Source organism: Topomyia yanbarensis, chromosome 1 (assembly GCF_030247195.1).
Source record: "Topomyia yanbarensis strain Yona2022 chromosome 1, ASM3024719v1, whole genome shotgun sequence".
NCBI classification, from domain to species: domain Eukaryota; kingdom Metazoa; phylum Arthropoda; class Insecta; order Diptera; family Culicidae; genus Topomyia; species Topomyia yanbarensis.
Genome location: NC_080670.1, coordinates 159,809,779 through 159,825,350, shown reverse-complemented (window position 1 = coordinate 159,825,350; position 15,572 = coordinate 159,809,779). Strand labels below are relative to the sequence as shown.

At 40.1% G+C, this 15,572-nt stretch overlaps 2 protein-coding genes across 5 annotated transcripts in view; one reads left to right on the top strand and one right to left on the bottom strand.

Moving 5' to 3' along the window:
* The first annotated feature begins 173 nt into the window (after window positions 1-173).
* On the top strand, window positions 174-1,215 carry LOC131676391 (steroid receptor RNA activator 1-like). Its single transcript, XM_058955458.1, has 3 exons — window positions 174-311; window positions 384-863; window positions 916-1,215. Exons 1-3 carry the CDS (start codon window positions 278-280, stop codon window positions 1,104-1,106), a joined length of 705 nt encoding a protein of 234 aa, XP_058811441.1. The 5' UTR covers window positions 174-277; the 3' UTR covers window positions 1,107-1,215.
* Window positions 1,216-1,687: 472 nt separating this feature from the next.
* LOC131679226 (G2/mitotic-specific cyclin-B3) overlaps window positions 1,688-15,572 on the bottom strand; it is a 49,635-nt gene continuing 35,750 nt past the window's right edge. For all 4 annotated transcript variants that reach the window (XM_058959911.1, XM_058959903.1, XM_058959927.1 and 1 more), the window contains exons 3-6: window positions 4,226-4,550; window positions 3,379-4,161; window positions 2,982-3,312; window positions 1,688-2,842 (exon numbers count right to left, since the gene is read on the bottom strand). In XM_058959911.1, the coding sequence (XP_058815894.1) occupies window positions 2,541-2,842; window positions 2,982-3,312; window positions 3,379-4,161; window positions 4,226-4,550 (1,741 nt within the window). In that variant the 3' untranslated portion in view covers window positions 1,688-2,540. The remainder of the gene's footprint in view (window positions 2,843-2,981; window positions 3,313-3,378; window positions 4,162-4,225; window positions 4,551-15,572) is intronic.

Here is a 15,572-nt window from a genome sequence, read left to right as displayed (position 1 = left end):
TTCCAGCGCTATCTGTGAGCGGTTTCAACGTAGAATCGCCAATCAGTAAAATTAAGTCATAAATACTATTACTTTTTCTCAGTGCACTGTAACTGTGGTATTAACTGTTCTATATAAACTGTGGCCATTGATTTTAATATCCCGCCTGAATCCCGCCTGTCAAACCACCGGCACCGGCTAATTTTGTTTACATATTTTTTTTGCATACGTTAGAAAATCTGTCCAGCTAGTTATCCAATTTTTATATGAATAACATCGTTACAATACGTTCTACAAAATGAGTGGAGAAAACTACCGTAGTGCTACAAAATGTATATCTACACAATATAACCACCTTTGGTAACAAATATAAATAATAATGATATTAAATTTGCTACTTACAGCACACGACCCCGGATGGAACGATCCCCCTAAACTCGATTACAATACAACCGGAGTAAGTCCCGGACAATCTAGCAAGCTAAGTCTAAACAAACGTGTAGCATTCCCTGCACTAAGCGCTACAGATCCTGCACAACCTACAGGCTCTCTAACTGGAAACTTGCTTCCACGATTCGTTCCTGGTGATTCTAAACCACCGAGTGCACCGGTTAGTCCTGCTACCCAACTGTTATCGCTTTCGACTCCTCCGAAATCTACGCCAAAGCAGAATCTAGAGATTAAACTAGACCAGGACGTGACGATTTATCCGGAAAATGCGGCGATGTTAAAAATATTTACAGATGCACTGGAACAGCTCCTGCTTAAACTAGATAGTTCCAAACAGGTGGAAATTCGGAAACGATGTGCACTAATTGAGCGAGATTGGAACGGAGGCAAATTAGGTGACGGTTTAACAAAGAAGTTGTACCGATTAGCTCAAGGTACTTGTACTGCGTCGTTAGGGTCATTATAATAGAAAGTTATTTATTTCAGCATTGACTGATGGGAAAGCAATCGAAGCCAACGAGATTCATCGGTCGATAGTTGTGGGCCACGGAAGCGACTGTGTTCAATGGGCTCCGGCGTTGAGACAACTTGTGCTGGCTGTTCCGAGGGAAGAAACTTCCTCGTGTGACGATGACGGTAAAGTGGAGTTTGTTATGAATCCTATTTCTAGTGCTTGAAGCAAATTATTTGCACCATCATTTAGCGATCATGTTTCATATTGCTTGTACTCGGGATTTGTGTTATTATCTATAGAAAAAATAAAGTATGCAATATTTTACACAGAAACTTACTACGAGGAGTGTTTTTCAAGGCCGAATGTTATCAGGATACTGTTAGATAGTCTCGTGTCGATAAAAAGCAATCTTCTGAGATCGTTCTAAGAGTTTTGACGCCCATGACGATAAAATTCTTTTGAAACAAATAGTATCCAAAATCCAAACAAAATTAACATTTATAAGTATTATAGAAATGCGAAGCTTGACAACTTATTGAAAGTGTTTGGTCGGACACGACTGTTAGTTTTCACGTTTGATTTAGTATCGATTCATATGTTAGCTAATGTGGAATCGGAACTGGACTTCCGGTAAAATGCCATAAATTAAACTGTTAAACAAAATAGGGTTAAAGCAAATCAAGTTTTTAACGTAGATGTTTTCGACACATAAAATCACACTCAATTTTCGCCCAAGAGTCCCATGTAAAAATGAATAGGCCTTGAGTGATAGTATACAGTTCACGTCCACGAAATGAAGCACAGTTTTCTCTGATGGCAACAGTCTTTATTGGGAGAGGAACAAAAATTTACGCTTTATTGTAGTACAGGCGCGGATTTTGGTTTTACCTAAAATTTACACACAAAGCAGTTCGACAAATGACTGTTTTCAGCAAGGTTTAATACAGACCCTTTGACATTCGAGAGGTCTTCATACAACAGGGCAATTTTTATTTCATCAATTTACTATCTTTCGTACCACGTATGGACCAACCACAAATCTGCTGCTGTGCTCAATAAGGGATGGAAAATCCTCTATCACGGTCGGTTGCTCAATCTGAACAACCCTGTCATAGTGTTTCAGTCGAATTTTCTCACTCGTTCTTTCTTATCTTGCATTCGAATTCGTATCAACACTTTTGTAAAAATTCAATTTTGAGATCGAAAGTGGCGTAGCCTCTTTTGTCTGGATTTCTCCCTAGTTTCGCTTTACTATGACATTCCCACGCATTTCGTTTTTGATGAAATTGAGTTGGAAGATATAATTTGAAATACAACCAAATATAATTACAAAAAAAGTTCAAATATATTTTAGGTGACTAAGGAAGGATAGATAAACAATCTTAAAAAAAGATGAACGAAAAAACTGAAACAGTAAACACGTTTCTCTATTTTATACTCATTTAGTCGTTATAGGCCATACGCCACAGCGTTGAAAATCGCACCCATACAAATATATTTTATAATTATTTTTTTTTCGACTAACTACCCAACGGATGAACGAGTGGATGAGGATACCGCGCCCTCCACATTCTAGTGCTTAACAGAACACAAGGGATCAAGTGAATCGTAAGGATTAAACGTTGTTCGCCACCAATAACAACCGGTCTACCCAGTATCACACTGTTGTAGTGGTTGTTGTTATTTTTTTGCTCGCGGCTTGTGACTGCTGTGATCTGGTTGTAGTCGGTACACTACTGATGGACACGATCGGAGTCGTCGGAGCAGGCGAGCGCAACGGCTGGTAGTCGGTCGTGTCGAACAGTTTGGTCAAATCAGTGATGAAAGGTTTTTTCGCCGACTCAAAGAACAACTCGTGAGAATACTTGTGTCGGACGGTGTTGAGAGATTCCTTCGGTTTGCGGGTCATGATGTTGTTCAGCAGAATGGCGATCTCGGCAAAGTCTTCGATTTTGTAACCTAAGCAGTGAATAAAATTAAGATGTTAGTGTTGATAAACTATGTAGTCCACGGAAAAAAGTGGGACCAATCCAATTAATTTCAACTTATACTCGACTAAAACCAACTCGGGAATATAAAATAACTAACTCTCACCAACCTGAGTAGTATTCCAACGTCTTGTTCCAGCCAGGCATATTGCTCATCCGCATAGCGATGAATAGTGCCGCACAGGCCAGCTTCGAATCCCGCAGCTGTACGATGGCATAATCCATCAAACTAAACTCCAGGATATAGCGTGCCAGCGTCAACACTTTCATCTCGATTCGATTCACGCGAGCATATCGCCGTAGGAACCGATATGATAACGGAATGCCCAGATCATAACCAATCGTTTTGAACACGGTCATCTCCATCAGAATCATCTCGCGTCGCTCGTAAGCCCCGTCACAAATGTAGTGGAAATCATCTACCGTTGGTGGGACTCGTTCCTACGAGAAAAAAAAAGCGAATAAATTAAGACTGTTCACATCTGCATTATTGTGTCATCGACTTACATCATACTTGGATGCGATGAAAAGTGCTGCTGCTCCTAGCAACTGCAACGAATCCTTCTGCACCTCTGCCCTCGACAGGTAGATGTCGACAATCTTCACTGCAAGGTACAACGTTTCGTGGTTTAGCTCAAACGACTCTTGAATTTCTACCATCCAATCGACGAGAAGAGCTCGCATCCACTTGCTAATATGCGGCTGTTTTGAAATGTAGTCCGGTATAGCAAACTGCGGCTCACGTTCTTTCTGGTAAAGAAAAATATCCTGAGCGTAATGGGAAATCTGAAAGACATCGTTCCAGTTTGCAAAATCGTAATCTTCCACGCCATCGGGTGTTCGCTTACGCGGCGACGACGTGTCTTCCTCTACTTTTGTGGCATCACTTGGTGTGTTTTTCTGGGAAGAAGCCTTCGTAAAGTTATCCGATAGCCTAAGTGATCCGCTGGAGGTAACGTCCTCCAGAGCTGACACATACAAACTATCATCAGTCTTCTCAAACTCATTGGATATCCTACGCTTTGGCTTAGTCAACTGAGTCACTAATCTGTCTACCATCGACGGCAGCTTCTCTCCTTGGAAACTGTTTTCCTCTTTCGATTTCACGATGGTGTTGGCTACGTCCGAAAGTTCCGACTTAAGTGTATCGCTAGCGGATGTCTCATTTTTGGCACAACGAGCTACTGTATTCTTCCCACTAAGCTGTTGGCGACTGGCCGCACGGGTCAATATTTTCGTTGCAGCACGAGTCTTTGGTCCGTCCGGGTCTGGTTTGGTGAACACTTCCGTCTGAAAAAAAACGAATCGAAAAGTTTAATCTGTACCTTTTAAGGTTACCTATGCTAAAACGTACCTTCACGGTCGTAGCAGTCTTGCATGTTGCAGTCTTTTTGCTGTTTGCGATGTTAGTAGTCAACTGGTGGATCAGCTGGGAAGCCTGCTTGCCTATAGTGATAGCACCGGTGGTCGTTACCGTGATTGCATTTGCCCCCTTTCCACCCTTGATATCGGCATCGGCTTCTGCGTTGTGCACCACGGCATTAGTCAAATTGCCGAGGGCCGACCGTTTCACTCCACGGTCATTTTTCAGCGGACTGAGGTCAGCTTTTCGCTTGCCCCGCTGCGCCGGTTGCTGATCGTCAGTATTTTGGTTTTGGTTGTTATTGGATTGTTTCGATCTGCGGAAAGAAAAGTAGATATACAAGATTTGAGATATTTTTTTTTAACTGAAACAAATTACCGCTATACATATAGGATGCGCTATGATAAAAGGGCAAAAGACTATGTAATTATTAATTTTTTAATTTCGATTATAGAGGTTTTAACCTTAGGGTTATTCGAATCTTTTTTCGGATTGGAAAATTTCTTTTAGAAAATTTCTAACCTGGACTGCCGTTTTGCGGAAGAAAAAAAGATACGCGGCTTGAACCTCAACGCAGGGTCACCATTCGAACGACTCCTGGCGCGTCTGGGTGAACCTGAACCACGAGTGCTCAGTTACATTGTTCCGGTGGAGCGTTTTCATTTCTAAAGAACACCAGTTGACCCATGTCAACGAACTGGACACCACTTGCTGCGAGGTTCAAGGCTTACCAGCCAGGTACTCAGTTTTCCATCGATCCCAAACTCTTTCAGACTGCTGCTGCACTTCTCGCTATTGATCCGGCTGTTTTCCGGCAGATGCTTCGTACCGATCAGAAAAGGAGCCAGCCGGAGTAAGGCTTCGGCACTGTCGGGATCGCTGAATAAGGGACATTAGGGTGGCAAATTAAGACGAGGATGACAAAAGCTCAAACGCGATTGCCGACTCTCCAACCTCAGCTATCAGGTGCTTCTTGACGCTTAGCACGGCGGCCTCCCAGATGCCCCCCCCCCCCATATGCGGTGCTGACGGCCCAGTTGATTGGATTGGAAAGCGACTAATGTTCTTGATGTGTGATAGGATCTGATTCAAAGATTGATACGCAGTTTGCGGTCGGCACCTACAAAGATTCCGTTGTCCGACCGAATTTCAACAGGATAATCACGGTGCGAAAAAAAAATCGCTTCAGGGTGTCAAAGAGGTATCTGCGGACAAATCACTTACCACTTTTAGGTGCACAGCTCGAGTTGATTAGGTATACAAACACTACAATGTATCCATTTGTGATTTCCACTCCTCGAACCTATATTGCCTTCAGCTTAACAGGCCCAGCGTAGCCACGCCTACATGTTTTTATAGTAAGGTTTAAACGGCTTCAAAAGCCTGGTCTGTAGCGTACTAGCACTGTGCTGTTTGGATCTCACGACTCACTTTTGCGCCAAATCACTAAAAAAACTCCTTACTCTTTTATCGCCCTTCTTCCCCACAGAACTACATCGAGGTTTTACTTTGTGGGAAAGGAGAAGGGTCCGTCCTGCAGTCGTCGCACCTTTTTCTTCTGTTCTATGTCTTAGCCTCACCTTTGAGCTTTGATTTAACTCTCGATTCTTCTCTTGCTTCTTGTCTCCATCTTTTGCGTCACCTCTAGCTCTCGTTCCTGTGAGCCGTTCAGATGATGATTCCGTGAGTCATTCAGCTCCAGCCTTATCACGATCTACTCGGATAGCCCCCGGGGGTGAGCTCACCCTACTACGACTGAGAGTTCTCCGACGGAGGAATTTCTACCGACACCGATACCCGCTTCGTTGAGCCACTTAGCCCCCAGGTTTATCAAGATCTACTCGGATATTATCCGGCGGTGAACTATCCCACTCCGACTAAGAGTTCCCTGGCAGCGGAATTTCTCTCGGTAGCGATATCTGCTTCGTGAGCCAATTAGTTTTGTCACGATATAGTCGGATAGTCCACGGCGATGAATCCACTCAACTATGAATACCCCGGCGGAAGATTTCTCCCGATACCAATGTTCGTTTCAGTGAGCCTTTTAGCTCCCCACTTCGTCCCGATCTATTCGATCTGGCGTTGGACCAGCCTACTCAACGAGCCAGCCAGTAGATACTGTGGTCTGTCCAATGATTCCGAGTGGAGCGTAGCTTCCGGTTCACCCGTGCCCCAATGACCCACTGCTAACTGTTCGACGCGATCTACTCACTCTAATCCTCGGCGGTGGAGCTCACGAGCTACCCGGTAGGGTGTCGAGGCGGTCCGGTGAAGCCTAACGTCCGGTTAGCTGGCACCCGATAACCCGAACCCTGTGCTACGTCGTGTACTACTCAAATGGTCCCTGGCGGTGGACCTAGTCTACACCGACGGAAATTCTCGTGAAACCCAATTTATTATTTCTCAGCGGCTTTCTAACCGACGGCGCCACTTTCTCTGCAACTGGGAGTATACCCGTAACCACTCTGTTGACAGCATCCCAGATATGCTCGTCATGGCACATCTCCTCGATAATATTGCCAAACCTAGGGCATTCGAAGACCACGTGTTCCGGTGTCTCTTGCATGCCCATGCACTCCGGGCAAAGGGTTGACGATACATGTCCAAACTAATGCCGGTATTTCTTGGAAGCATCCGCGCCCGGACAAAAACTGCGTCAAATGGAAGCCGGCATGGGGACATTCACAAATTCGTTTGATTGCATCTGATAGTCATTCGTCCTTGGTTCAACCGCACACAATCAGCGTAGTGAGCATGGAGCAACGAACCGCGAGAGAATGCGATGAATCCTCTCTCCATCGCCATGTTTGTGCAATCCAAACGGACCGCGAACGCACTATGTGAGTGAGTGGTTAAAAATATACTAGAAATGAACCGAACGTCAGCGAACAGGCAAGAATTTGAATATGAATGAATCAAAATTCGCTCACTCATCGAATGCATTCGTTAACTCTTTCAGTGGATTCCGTACATGTAATTCCAATAATAAGCATGAGACGTTGTATACATCGTTTAGGAAGAGCTGTAGGAATTAGATTTGTCTTTAATCTTATTCGGCTGGGAAGCCTTTTCGTGATTATAAGCCGGCGAATTACATGGAAATATAACATAGTTTGAATACTGTTTCTGTCACATGCGACATGGGCGAGGACTTGACGTCGCTTTTGGGAATGATTTGAGATAGTAGCGTCTCATCTGGAAAGCAATACAAATTGATATATTTAAAATTAATTCTTTATAAAAGCTAAAGAGGTGTTCTTTTTTCGAGAGTTGTCCTACTGGAGCTGTAGAGCCAGGTTCTCGGAAGGGCTCTCCGTTAGAATCACACACTACAATTGCAGACGAGACAAGCGATGGCGCCCACTAAAACACTGCTTTAGGCCAATTGTAGCGGACCGTGATTCTGAATGTGATATTCATTGTACAGCTCAGATATGTGCGGCGTGGGGACTTCGTGATCGTGTGTATCATCGCGAAGGACTCGAGCATTTGTACGTTGACGTGTTCGATCGCGTGTGCGTTTGTATGTCGCGTGTGCGTTTGTATGTCGCGTGTGCTAACGTGTATGTAACTTCGCGTGTATAAATTCTATATTAAAACCGTGTGCCTTTCGCATATTCGCATGTGTTCTAGAATGGTCGGCCACGGACCGAGAATCTGATACTTAATTTTTCGTGTGCGGTTCATATTTTAGAAGAAAGTGGGTTCTTCCACATCACTAGAGTTACCAGTCATGTCGCCTAAGACTATCAGCACCGGTGCGTAAGCAAATGCGTGTGTATTTTGATTACGCTAAACGATAATAATATATTTAGACACCCGTTTTCGCACCGGTCGTTGGTAAATAGGTTGCCAAAATAATAACACCGGTAGTTGTTATTATAGTTACGTTACATTTTTTTGCAATCATGCAATAAAGTATTTTTTTTTTAAATTAATTATATGGATTTAATTCAGTGAAAAAATATAGCTAGAAAGAAAATACATTTATTTATTGAATTCAATCAAATCATTTCAGTAACAAATATCGTTCTCTTTTCCAAAAATTATATTATTGAAATGATTGCAACATTATTCGAACTGGAAATGTTTATTGAGATTAAAAGTTAATTATTGTTTGAATGCAAAAAATGTTCGTACCATTAATTTTGCCGATTGAAGCAATAAACATTGTATAATTGAAGTCAATAAGACATTTTTTGTTCAAATATGTTAAAATTTTCTATGTAATAATAATTATGAGAATTCATAGAATTCTATAAACTAATGATTGCCCGGCAGTTATTGTCTAAAGCACATACTACGACGGTTCCGAATCAGGAGTGCAATGAAGAAGATCTCATCCTAGATATTACGAACAGACTTGCGGTGAATGAAGCTTTTCGACCATTCAACGATTGTTTTGCGGAACCAGTTTTCACGAACGATTGGTTTCGAAGATTTTCGTTTTTTGTATTTCGAAGCCTTTGAAGAGGAGACAATACTATAATAAAAAGCTAGAGAAAGCTGGGTTTTACTAAATTATGTGAAAGCCATCTGACATACGTCCTTCGGACACTACAGTAAAATATATTCGCATGAGAGAAAATTTGCGCCTTAATCTATGTGAGAATCCTGCTATACCCCAGATAATAGATGTTTAGACAGATTTTTACATAAATTTTTAGCCCAAATGTGCGTCATCTGTGGTAATATTGCAGAGTATAGTTGGGTAAATATATCTGCGTTTTAAGAATTTTCAAAGGCGATTTTGAATCGCAGAGTAGTGGGCTTATTCAGGAATACTTGGTACGCTGGACTGTACCCACTCGAAATGGAAACATTACTGTACAACTTGGGCAGAATAGTATACAGTAAAACAAAAATAATGAAGTGGTAGCATTTTATGCGTGGCTTCAATAATGATATTAACTTGCTGAAGTAAACTGCGTTGTTTTCCGAGGTTGATACATGAGGTTGATTACGTTGATATAGTCATCACATCTCGTCTAACTTAGAACTAGAATCAGGAATCAGTAGTGGTTGGCTCAAATGGCACGTTCCTAATATAGATCCGAGCTTTGTGCTTAAAAGACAATTATCAAAATTCACGTTGAGGGGGAGTTCCAAACCAATATTCACCAAACACATCTAGTGCTCGTAAACAAAAGGAGTATTGCCATCTGTTTCGTGACAGCTATGAACTGCGCTAAGCCAACAATAGTTTCTCCGGACATCAGCAAGCAACAACTAGCCGCTAGCCGGCGCTACTATCGGCCAACAGACTTCTAGTAATCGATATACGGACTTTTCGTACACCCAGTAAAGTTCAATCGGAAATGAGCCGGAATTCTGGCTGGTTTTAGTCCATATTCCGGCTCCATTGATAAAACCGATTATAACTAAAATGTGTCACTAAAGCCGGAATGCAAATTAGAACCAGCCAACATTCCGGCTGTGCTTAACTTGTAGTATTCCGGCGCCAATAACACAACCATTTCCAATTAGAATCGGTTGTATCACTGGAAATGAAATACTAACTACAACTACATCTACTTCAAGAAATAAACATTAAGTGCGTACCCTGGGGCAAATTGATACACACGAATTTGTGGCAAATTGATACAGTGTATCAATTTAATTCAACATTTTGTCATCGATACGGTAATTCCAAAGATGGAATCAAATTATCACTTACTGTTTAAAATTATAAATTTGGTTCCAATTTATCAGTATGGCAAATTACAACACGGAATCTTGCTTTCAAACAATGGTCCTGCGGGGTAGTGCAAAATTCCTAACCAGAGTTTAATATGGTAAACACTTTAAACGCAAACAATTTGAAATTCTACTAGAGCTTCGCCTGTTAAATGCATCGCTTTTTGCGATGCGATGAGCTGAAGCGACAGTAGGTAGCATAAGGTAATGTAATGTTCAGATGTGCTCCTTTGAATATGGTCTCAAATCAGTCTGTTAGGTCTGTTTGTCTGTGCATAGACCGAGCCAAAGGATCCTCCGGCGTTTATCATGGCCTGACACAGGTCATATTCATAGGAAGATTAAACAGTCGAACGTTCGAACATTTTTGAGCATGACGTTTGCTGCTTACCAAATTGGTCGTCAAATCCACATCCATGTATCAACAGTTTGGATAAAATTCTCGGAGTAAGTCAAAAACTATTGAAACGAATTAACAAAAGTAATTATCCTTGAATCATAGAATATTTCTACATTGTTCGACGTAGAATTCTTCTAGTAAATTTGTAATAAAATTTCTTGCAACAATCAACTTTATTGTCCAACAATAAATTAGTTAATTAACATTTCGTGTTACTGTTTCTATGAGCAATATAAGAAATGTTTGAATGTATTAAAATATCAATTTTTATAATGTACTACCGTCCAACCCCGCCATCTCCTTTTTCACAAAATTAGTGAATTTTGAAATTTTATGGAGAAAGGTTAAAATTTATTGATTTTGTATTGTAATGTCATATTAGACTGTAGTATAAATTATTGTTAAACTACTGTTTTGGTACAATGAAAAAAAAGGCTTTAAGTCAACACATTATTATGGTAGTGCATTCACGTTCATACATTTCACTATACACCACAACATCATATTATCCCCCGAAAATATGATGAACCACCGCCTGAAACTAGATGGTGATGATGTAACAGGTGTGATCTGTGTCCGTCCAAGTTCTTTTTAGGTATTCTTTTCTGAACCAAGCGCTGCAGAGTGTGTGGCAAACCATTATGGTCGTTATCTTCCACTTACTATTGGACCTGAATTAAAGACTTTTGCACAAGAAAAATTCACGCATTGCCTTTCTTTTTGAATCTTACTTTCCACAGTTCCATTTGTTCGCAGTGTTTCCTCATACATTCTATGCAGATTTTTAGTTTTTTGATTTGACCCATCAATCTGATCCTGGGACACATCATGACAGCTTGACATAATGCTATATCTACCAGTTCAATCCAAGTTGCTTCGATGCACTTATTTTTACTTTCACGCAGTAAATATACAGCATGATCATAAATATGTGTTATTGAATTCAAACAAATACTGTTCATTGCATCAAACGACAAAATAATTGGTGTGAATGAAGGTTTGAAAATATATTTTCATTAAAACAACAATAAACTTTTAATTTCAATAATTCTGTTGTAATTTCAGTAAACTTTAAATAAGTGTTATTTAATTCAATCATCGCGAGACCCTATTTTTTACATTTTCCTTTGCTTTGCTTCCTTTCTACGAATAGCAACGTTGCCGTCAGTTGGAAGAAGTTATCAAATATACGCACTTGCTTTAAACCGAAACGATAAGTTTCCATTTCCCAACCTGTTTACGAACCGCCGGTGCGGTGTCGTGTTATGATGGCGGTTAGCAAATCGCTTTTACCCACGCTCCGGTGCTGTTAGTCTAAGAATGTGTTGTCTAGTGGATATGAGCTTTATTTTTTGATTGATATAACTGAATGTATGGTCCTAAGATGCTAGAATGAAGGGTAAAGGTTTCCGTTTGTAACTTTCGTCGCGTTTGTAACTTCGTAAGTACTAAAACGTTCACATTACCGCAAGTTCAAGTTTGGGCGATCGCGGGCGTAGGTGTGCGTAGATGATCGCGAAGAGCTTAAGCCTTCGTATGTTGACGTGTTTGTCGCGTGTGCTCGTGTGTATGTGACTTCGTGTGTATAAATTCGTTTTTGTAACCCGGTGACCATTCATATATCCGCGTGTGTTTTTGGATGCTCACGCGGACCGTCATTCTGATATTCAGTTTTCGAATCACATTCTGACAGGGAGTCAGTTACCTCATATCACTAGAGTTCCCGATCATGTCGCCATGTTGTCTAGTGGATATGGGAGTTTTTTCTCAATTCATGTTATTTTTTTTGTTTCTTTTTTTATTAATTGACATGACTGTTGGTTCCGAGGATAGAGACTTCCGGATGTGCCCGATTCATGATCGTACGAGCGCGGGAGTTTGTAGGTTGATGCTTGAGAACGCGTTTGTAAGTTTATGAGTGCCGAGACGTTCACCTTATCACCGGGGTGTTATCTTGTTTGCGAGAACGTGGACGTAGATTGCTTGGATAATCGCGAGGGGCTCAAACGTTTGCATGCTGACGTGATTTTGTAACATATTGGCGGGTGTTTATTATGGTCATAATTATTTTACTCTTTTCTTGTGTTATCGAGTGTAGAGAACCGAAAAGAACAAGATTTTTTTCTGTAACACCAAGAGATATTCGCACAAGCATGAAATCATATCATCATTCATCATATGTTCGAATTGGTTTTTCTATTCGTACATGTAAAGTTTTTATTCACGACGACACTGAAATTATTACGCTAGAGCTTGAACATTTGCATGGGATGCCAGTGTTTTCTTCCTGAAATAAGAGATGTCAGTTTTCCGGCTTTTGTGTCCTTCTAACTCTTAATATAGTAACTCTACGTAGAACCTGTAAATTAAAAATTGCATTTTTTCGAATCCTTATTAGTTTTGTGCCACTTTGTGATTATTTTATCGGTAAGTAATTAGTGTATTGTCATTCACAACAGGTAGGTTACTATTTTTGTTTTACTCTGTGAGGGTTTGTCGAGGTATAATTTTGTTTATCGTTCCAATACACTACCGTTTTCGGTTGGAAAGGAATGGGAATTACTTCTCTGCACTAGCATTAGATGTTTTATTCGAAAAACAATTACGAGAATAATTAATTTTTTAAGACGTACGTAAAATGACATTAATTTTAAAAAATCGGACATAGGTCCCTTTTATATAAGCGTATGTACAGTTGTAAAAATAACTGAATAAAAATGTCGCTTACGACATTTTGTTACGCGCGTATCTCCACATCGAAGCGGTTCTAATATTGGTGTTTATACGACCATGGAAAATCAAAAGGACGTATGCGTTGTTTGAAAAAAATATGATTAATAAAACGTGTACGTTTCTTAATTTAATTAATAATTTGATAGCCTGCCGTTTTTGGAGAGTCCAATTCGTGTGATACGATAGTAAGGTCCGAAAAGAGTGAGGCTAAGATCATAGTTGATCCATCTGGCCGGTGTCGTCTTTTTAGTTTTCTTTGTGTACTTTCCCAGTTCCGTTTGGTAGTTACGTTGGTTTGGCGTAAATTTAAATTTGTATCTGTGCTTCTTTGATGAAGTTGCAGATTTGTTTCATGCTCTCTTCGCAATTTTCCAGAAATATTTCCTCTAATGTCTTCATATATTCTAATGCGTAAAATTTGATTCTGGTGTTGTTGTATTTAGTGCAGTGATACAGGCTATGGTTGAGATCTTCCCGTTCTATGCACATTTCACAGCATTCATCTACTTCGAGACCTCAAAGGGCTCTCATTTCTTTGGTGCAGGTGTGCCCGGATCGGATTCTGTTTAAGATTTTCTTTTGTTCTGAGGACATGATCAGATCTTTAGACCAACAGTTTCTTCCTGGATTCGCCATAATTTTGTAGTGCCACCGTCCTTTTGTATTTGAAATCAGTTTGTTTTCCTATGTCCATTCGTTCAAAACCTCTTTCTGACAGAATTATTGCATCTCCCTGTGTTATGCCGATATGTTCCGTCAGTTTTCCGCTAGATTTGGCCACCGCTGCTTGGTCGGCTATTTCGTTGCATTAATGCCCATGTGACTGGGGATCCATTGCATTTGCACTGCCCCTTTTCGCATGCTTTTCATTTCTTTGTGGATATCCCATATCCATATTAAATTTGCAAAAGGGCGAATAAGATTTGTAAACAAACTTTTATTTTGATGGTTTCTCTTAATTTACTATAATTTCTAAGCACAAAACAATTGAAATTACTTCTACGAAGGGTAAAAATTTACATTAACGCATATTTTTCATGAAATTCCACTCTACAGCAGATTAATGAGCGAAACAAGTTTGTTTACAAAAAACACTTTCGCCCTTTTGACGAATTAATATTGATATGATGAAATTTTCTAACAGTGTATTTCGGTTCATAAGAGATTGACAGGCGCTTCTTGAGTCGTTGAAAAATACAGCATTTAATGCTTCGATCAAAATTGTTATTTTGATTTTCATGGCAGTGTTGGTGGCAGTACAGAGGTGCCTTCCATGACAAGGGGCTGGTAAAATCCCATTTGTTGGTGTATAGGGTTGCCAGGATGCAAAGTCCTTATATAGTGTGACAATTTCTACGGTGAATAGTAGCGTCTACGTAATCAACAACGCATTTTATATAGAGCAGCAACACATTTTATATAGAGCGCAAATTTGACTATCCAAACGAGCGAATATTTGATGTATTCAAACGAGCAGAGCTTCTTGTTTTGGAACTACGGGAACGAAGTATTGTGATCTTAGTAAATAACTTTTGAAATTTTCGCGAGCAATTTTGATCACTAGACTAAATAATATTCTGATTCAAAAGAAATTACGTTTATCATTTAATAAAAATATGCTCATAACCACTGCTGGATTTTCACAATCGAAATACTACTAGTCTGAAGACTGGCTCAGTAGCGCTTCAAATAAGTTCCGTATTTGAATTATTGTTCACTGATTACATCAATTCAGCGCAAGATAGTACACATTGTTGTTCTCAGATCAAAATACTATTGAAAGTATTTTGATCTGAACATTTTACCAGACAGGAACAACATGGTCAAGATTAGCCATGTCAGTCAAATATGCATATTCTGGTTTGATACTTAAAGTTTTTACCAGCTCCGATAGAAGATCTAAAACATTGCAAGGCAATTTATTTTTCGTTTCAAAGAATACACTTAAGAGCTTGAACATTTTCAAGCGATGCCAAACTTTATTCTTTGCGGGCACTGGTTGCCAATTTATCTGATGTTCTCTTGTCCAGGCTCTACCTACACGGAAAAATAAAACAAGCCGCAGAATAAGTTCTTTTAACTTAAATTTAGGTAGTTTTGAGTCTTGCGTCGCTTTCGCACTTATTAGTGTTGTCAAAAACAAAGACAGAGATTCGACTCCAGTCGAGGCCTTCCATGGAATAAGGTACTTTTGAGTTGTTTGAGGTATACTCAAAATTGGGTTGATTCAACTTAAATTAGGCATATTTAACTCAAGGTTGAGTATAAAAACCTGTCAATGAGTTTAGAGGGACTTTGGCCAGGAAGCTGGTTTTTGCAGTGCAAAATATTTTGTTTTCTTCACGAAATAATTTGGCACCTTTTCTTTTCTAACGGGAGTTGAAAGGCTTATAAATGTTGCATAATGTTCTAGCTTATTCCTTCTTAACAGCATGTACCATTTTGTCATACACCCTCCTCCTTTCCTAAAATTGTTACGTAAGTTATGAATGGTCCTTTTCTTGCTAA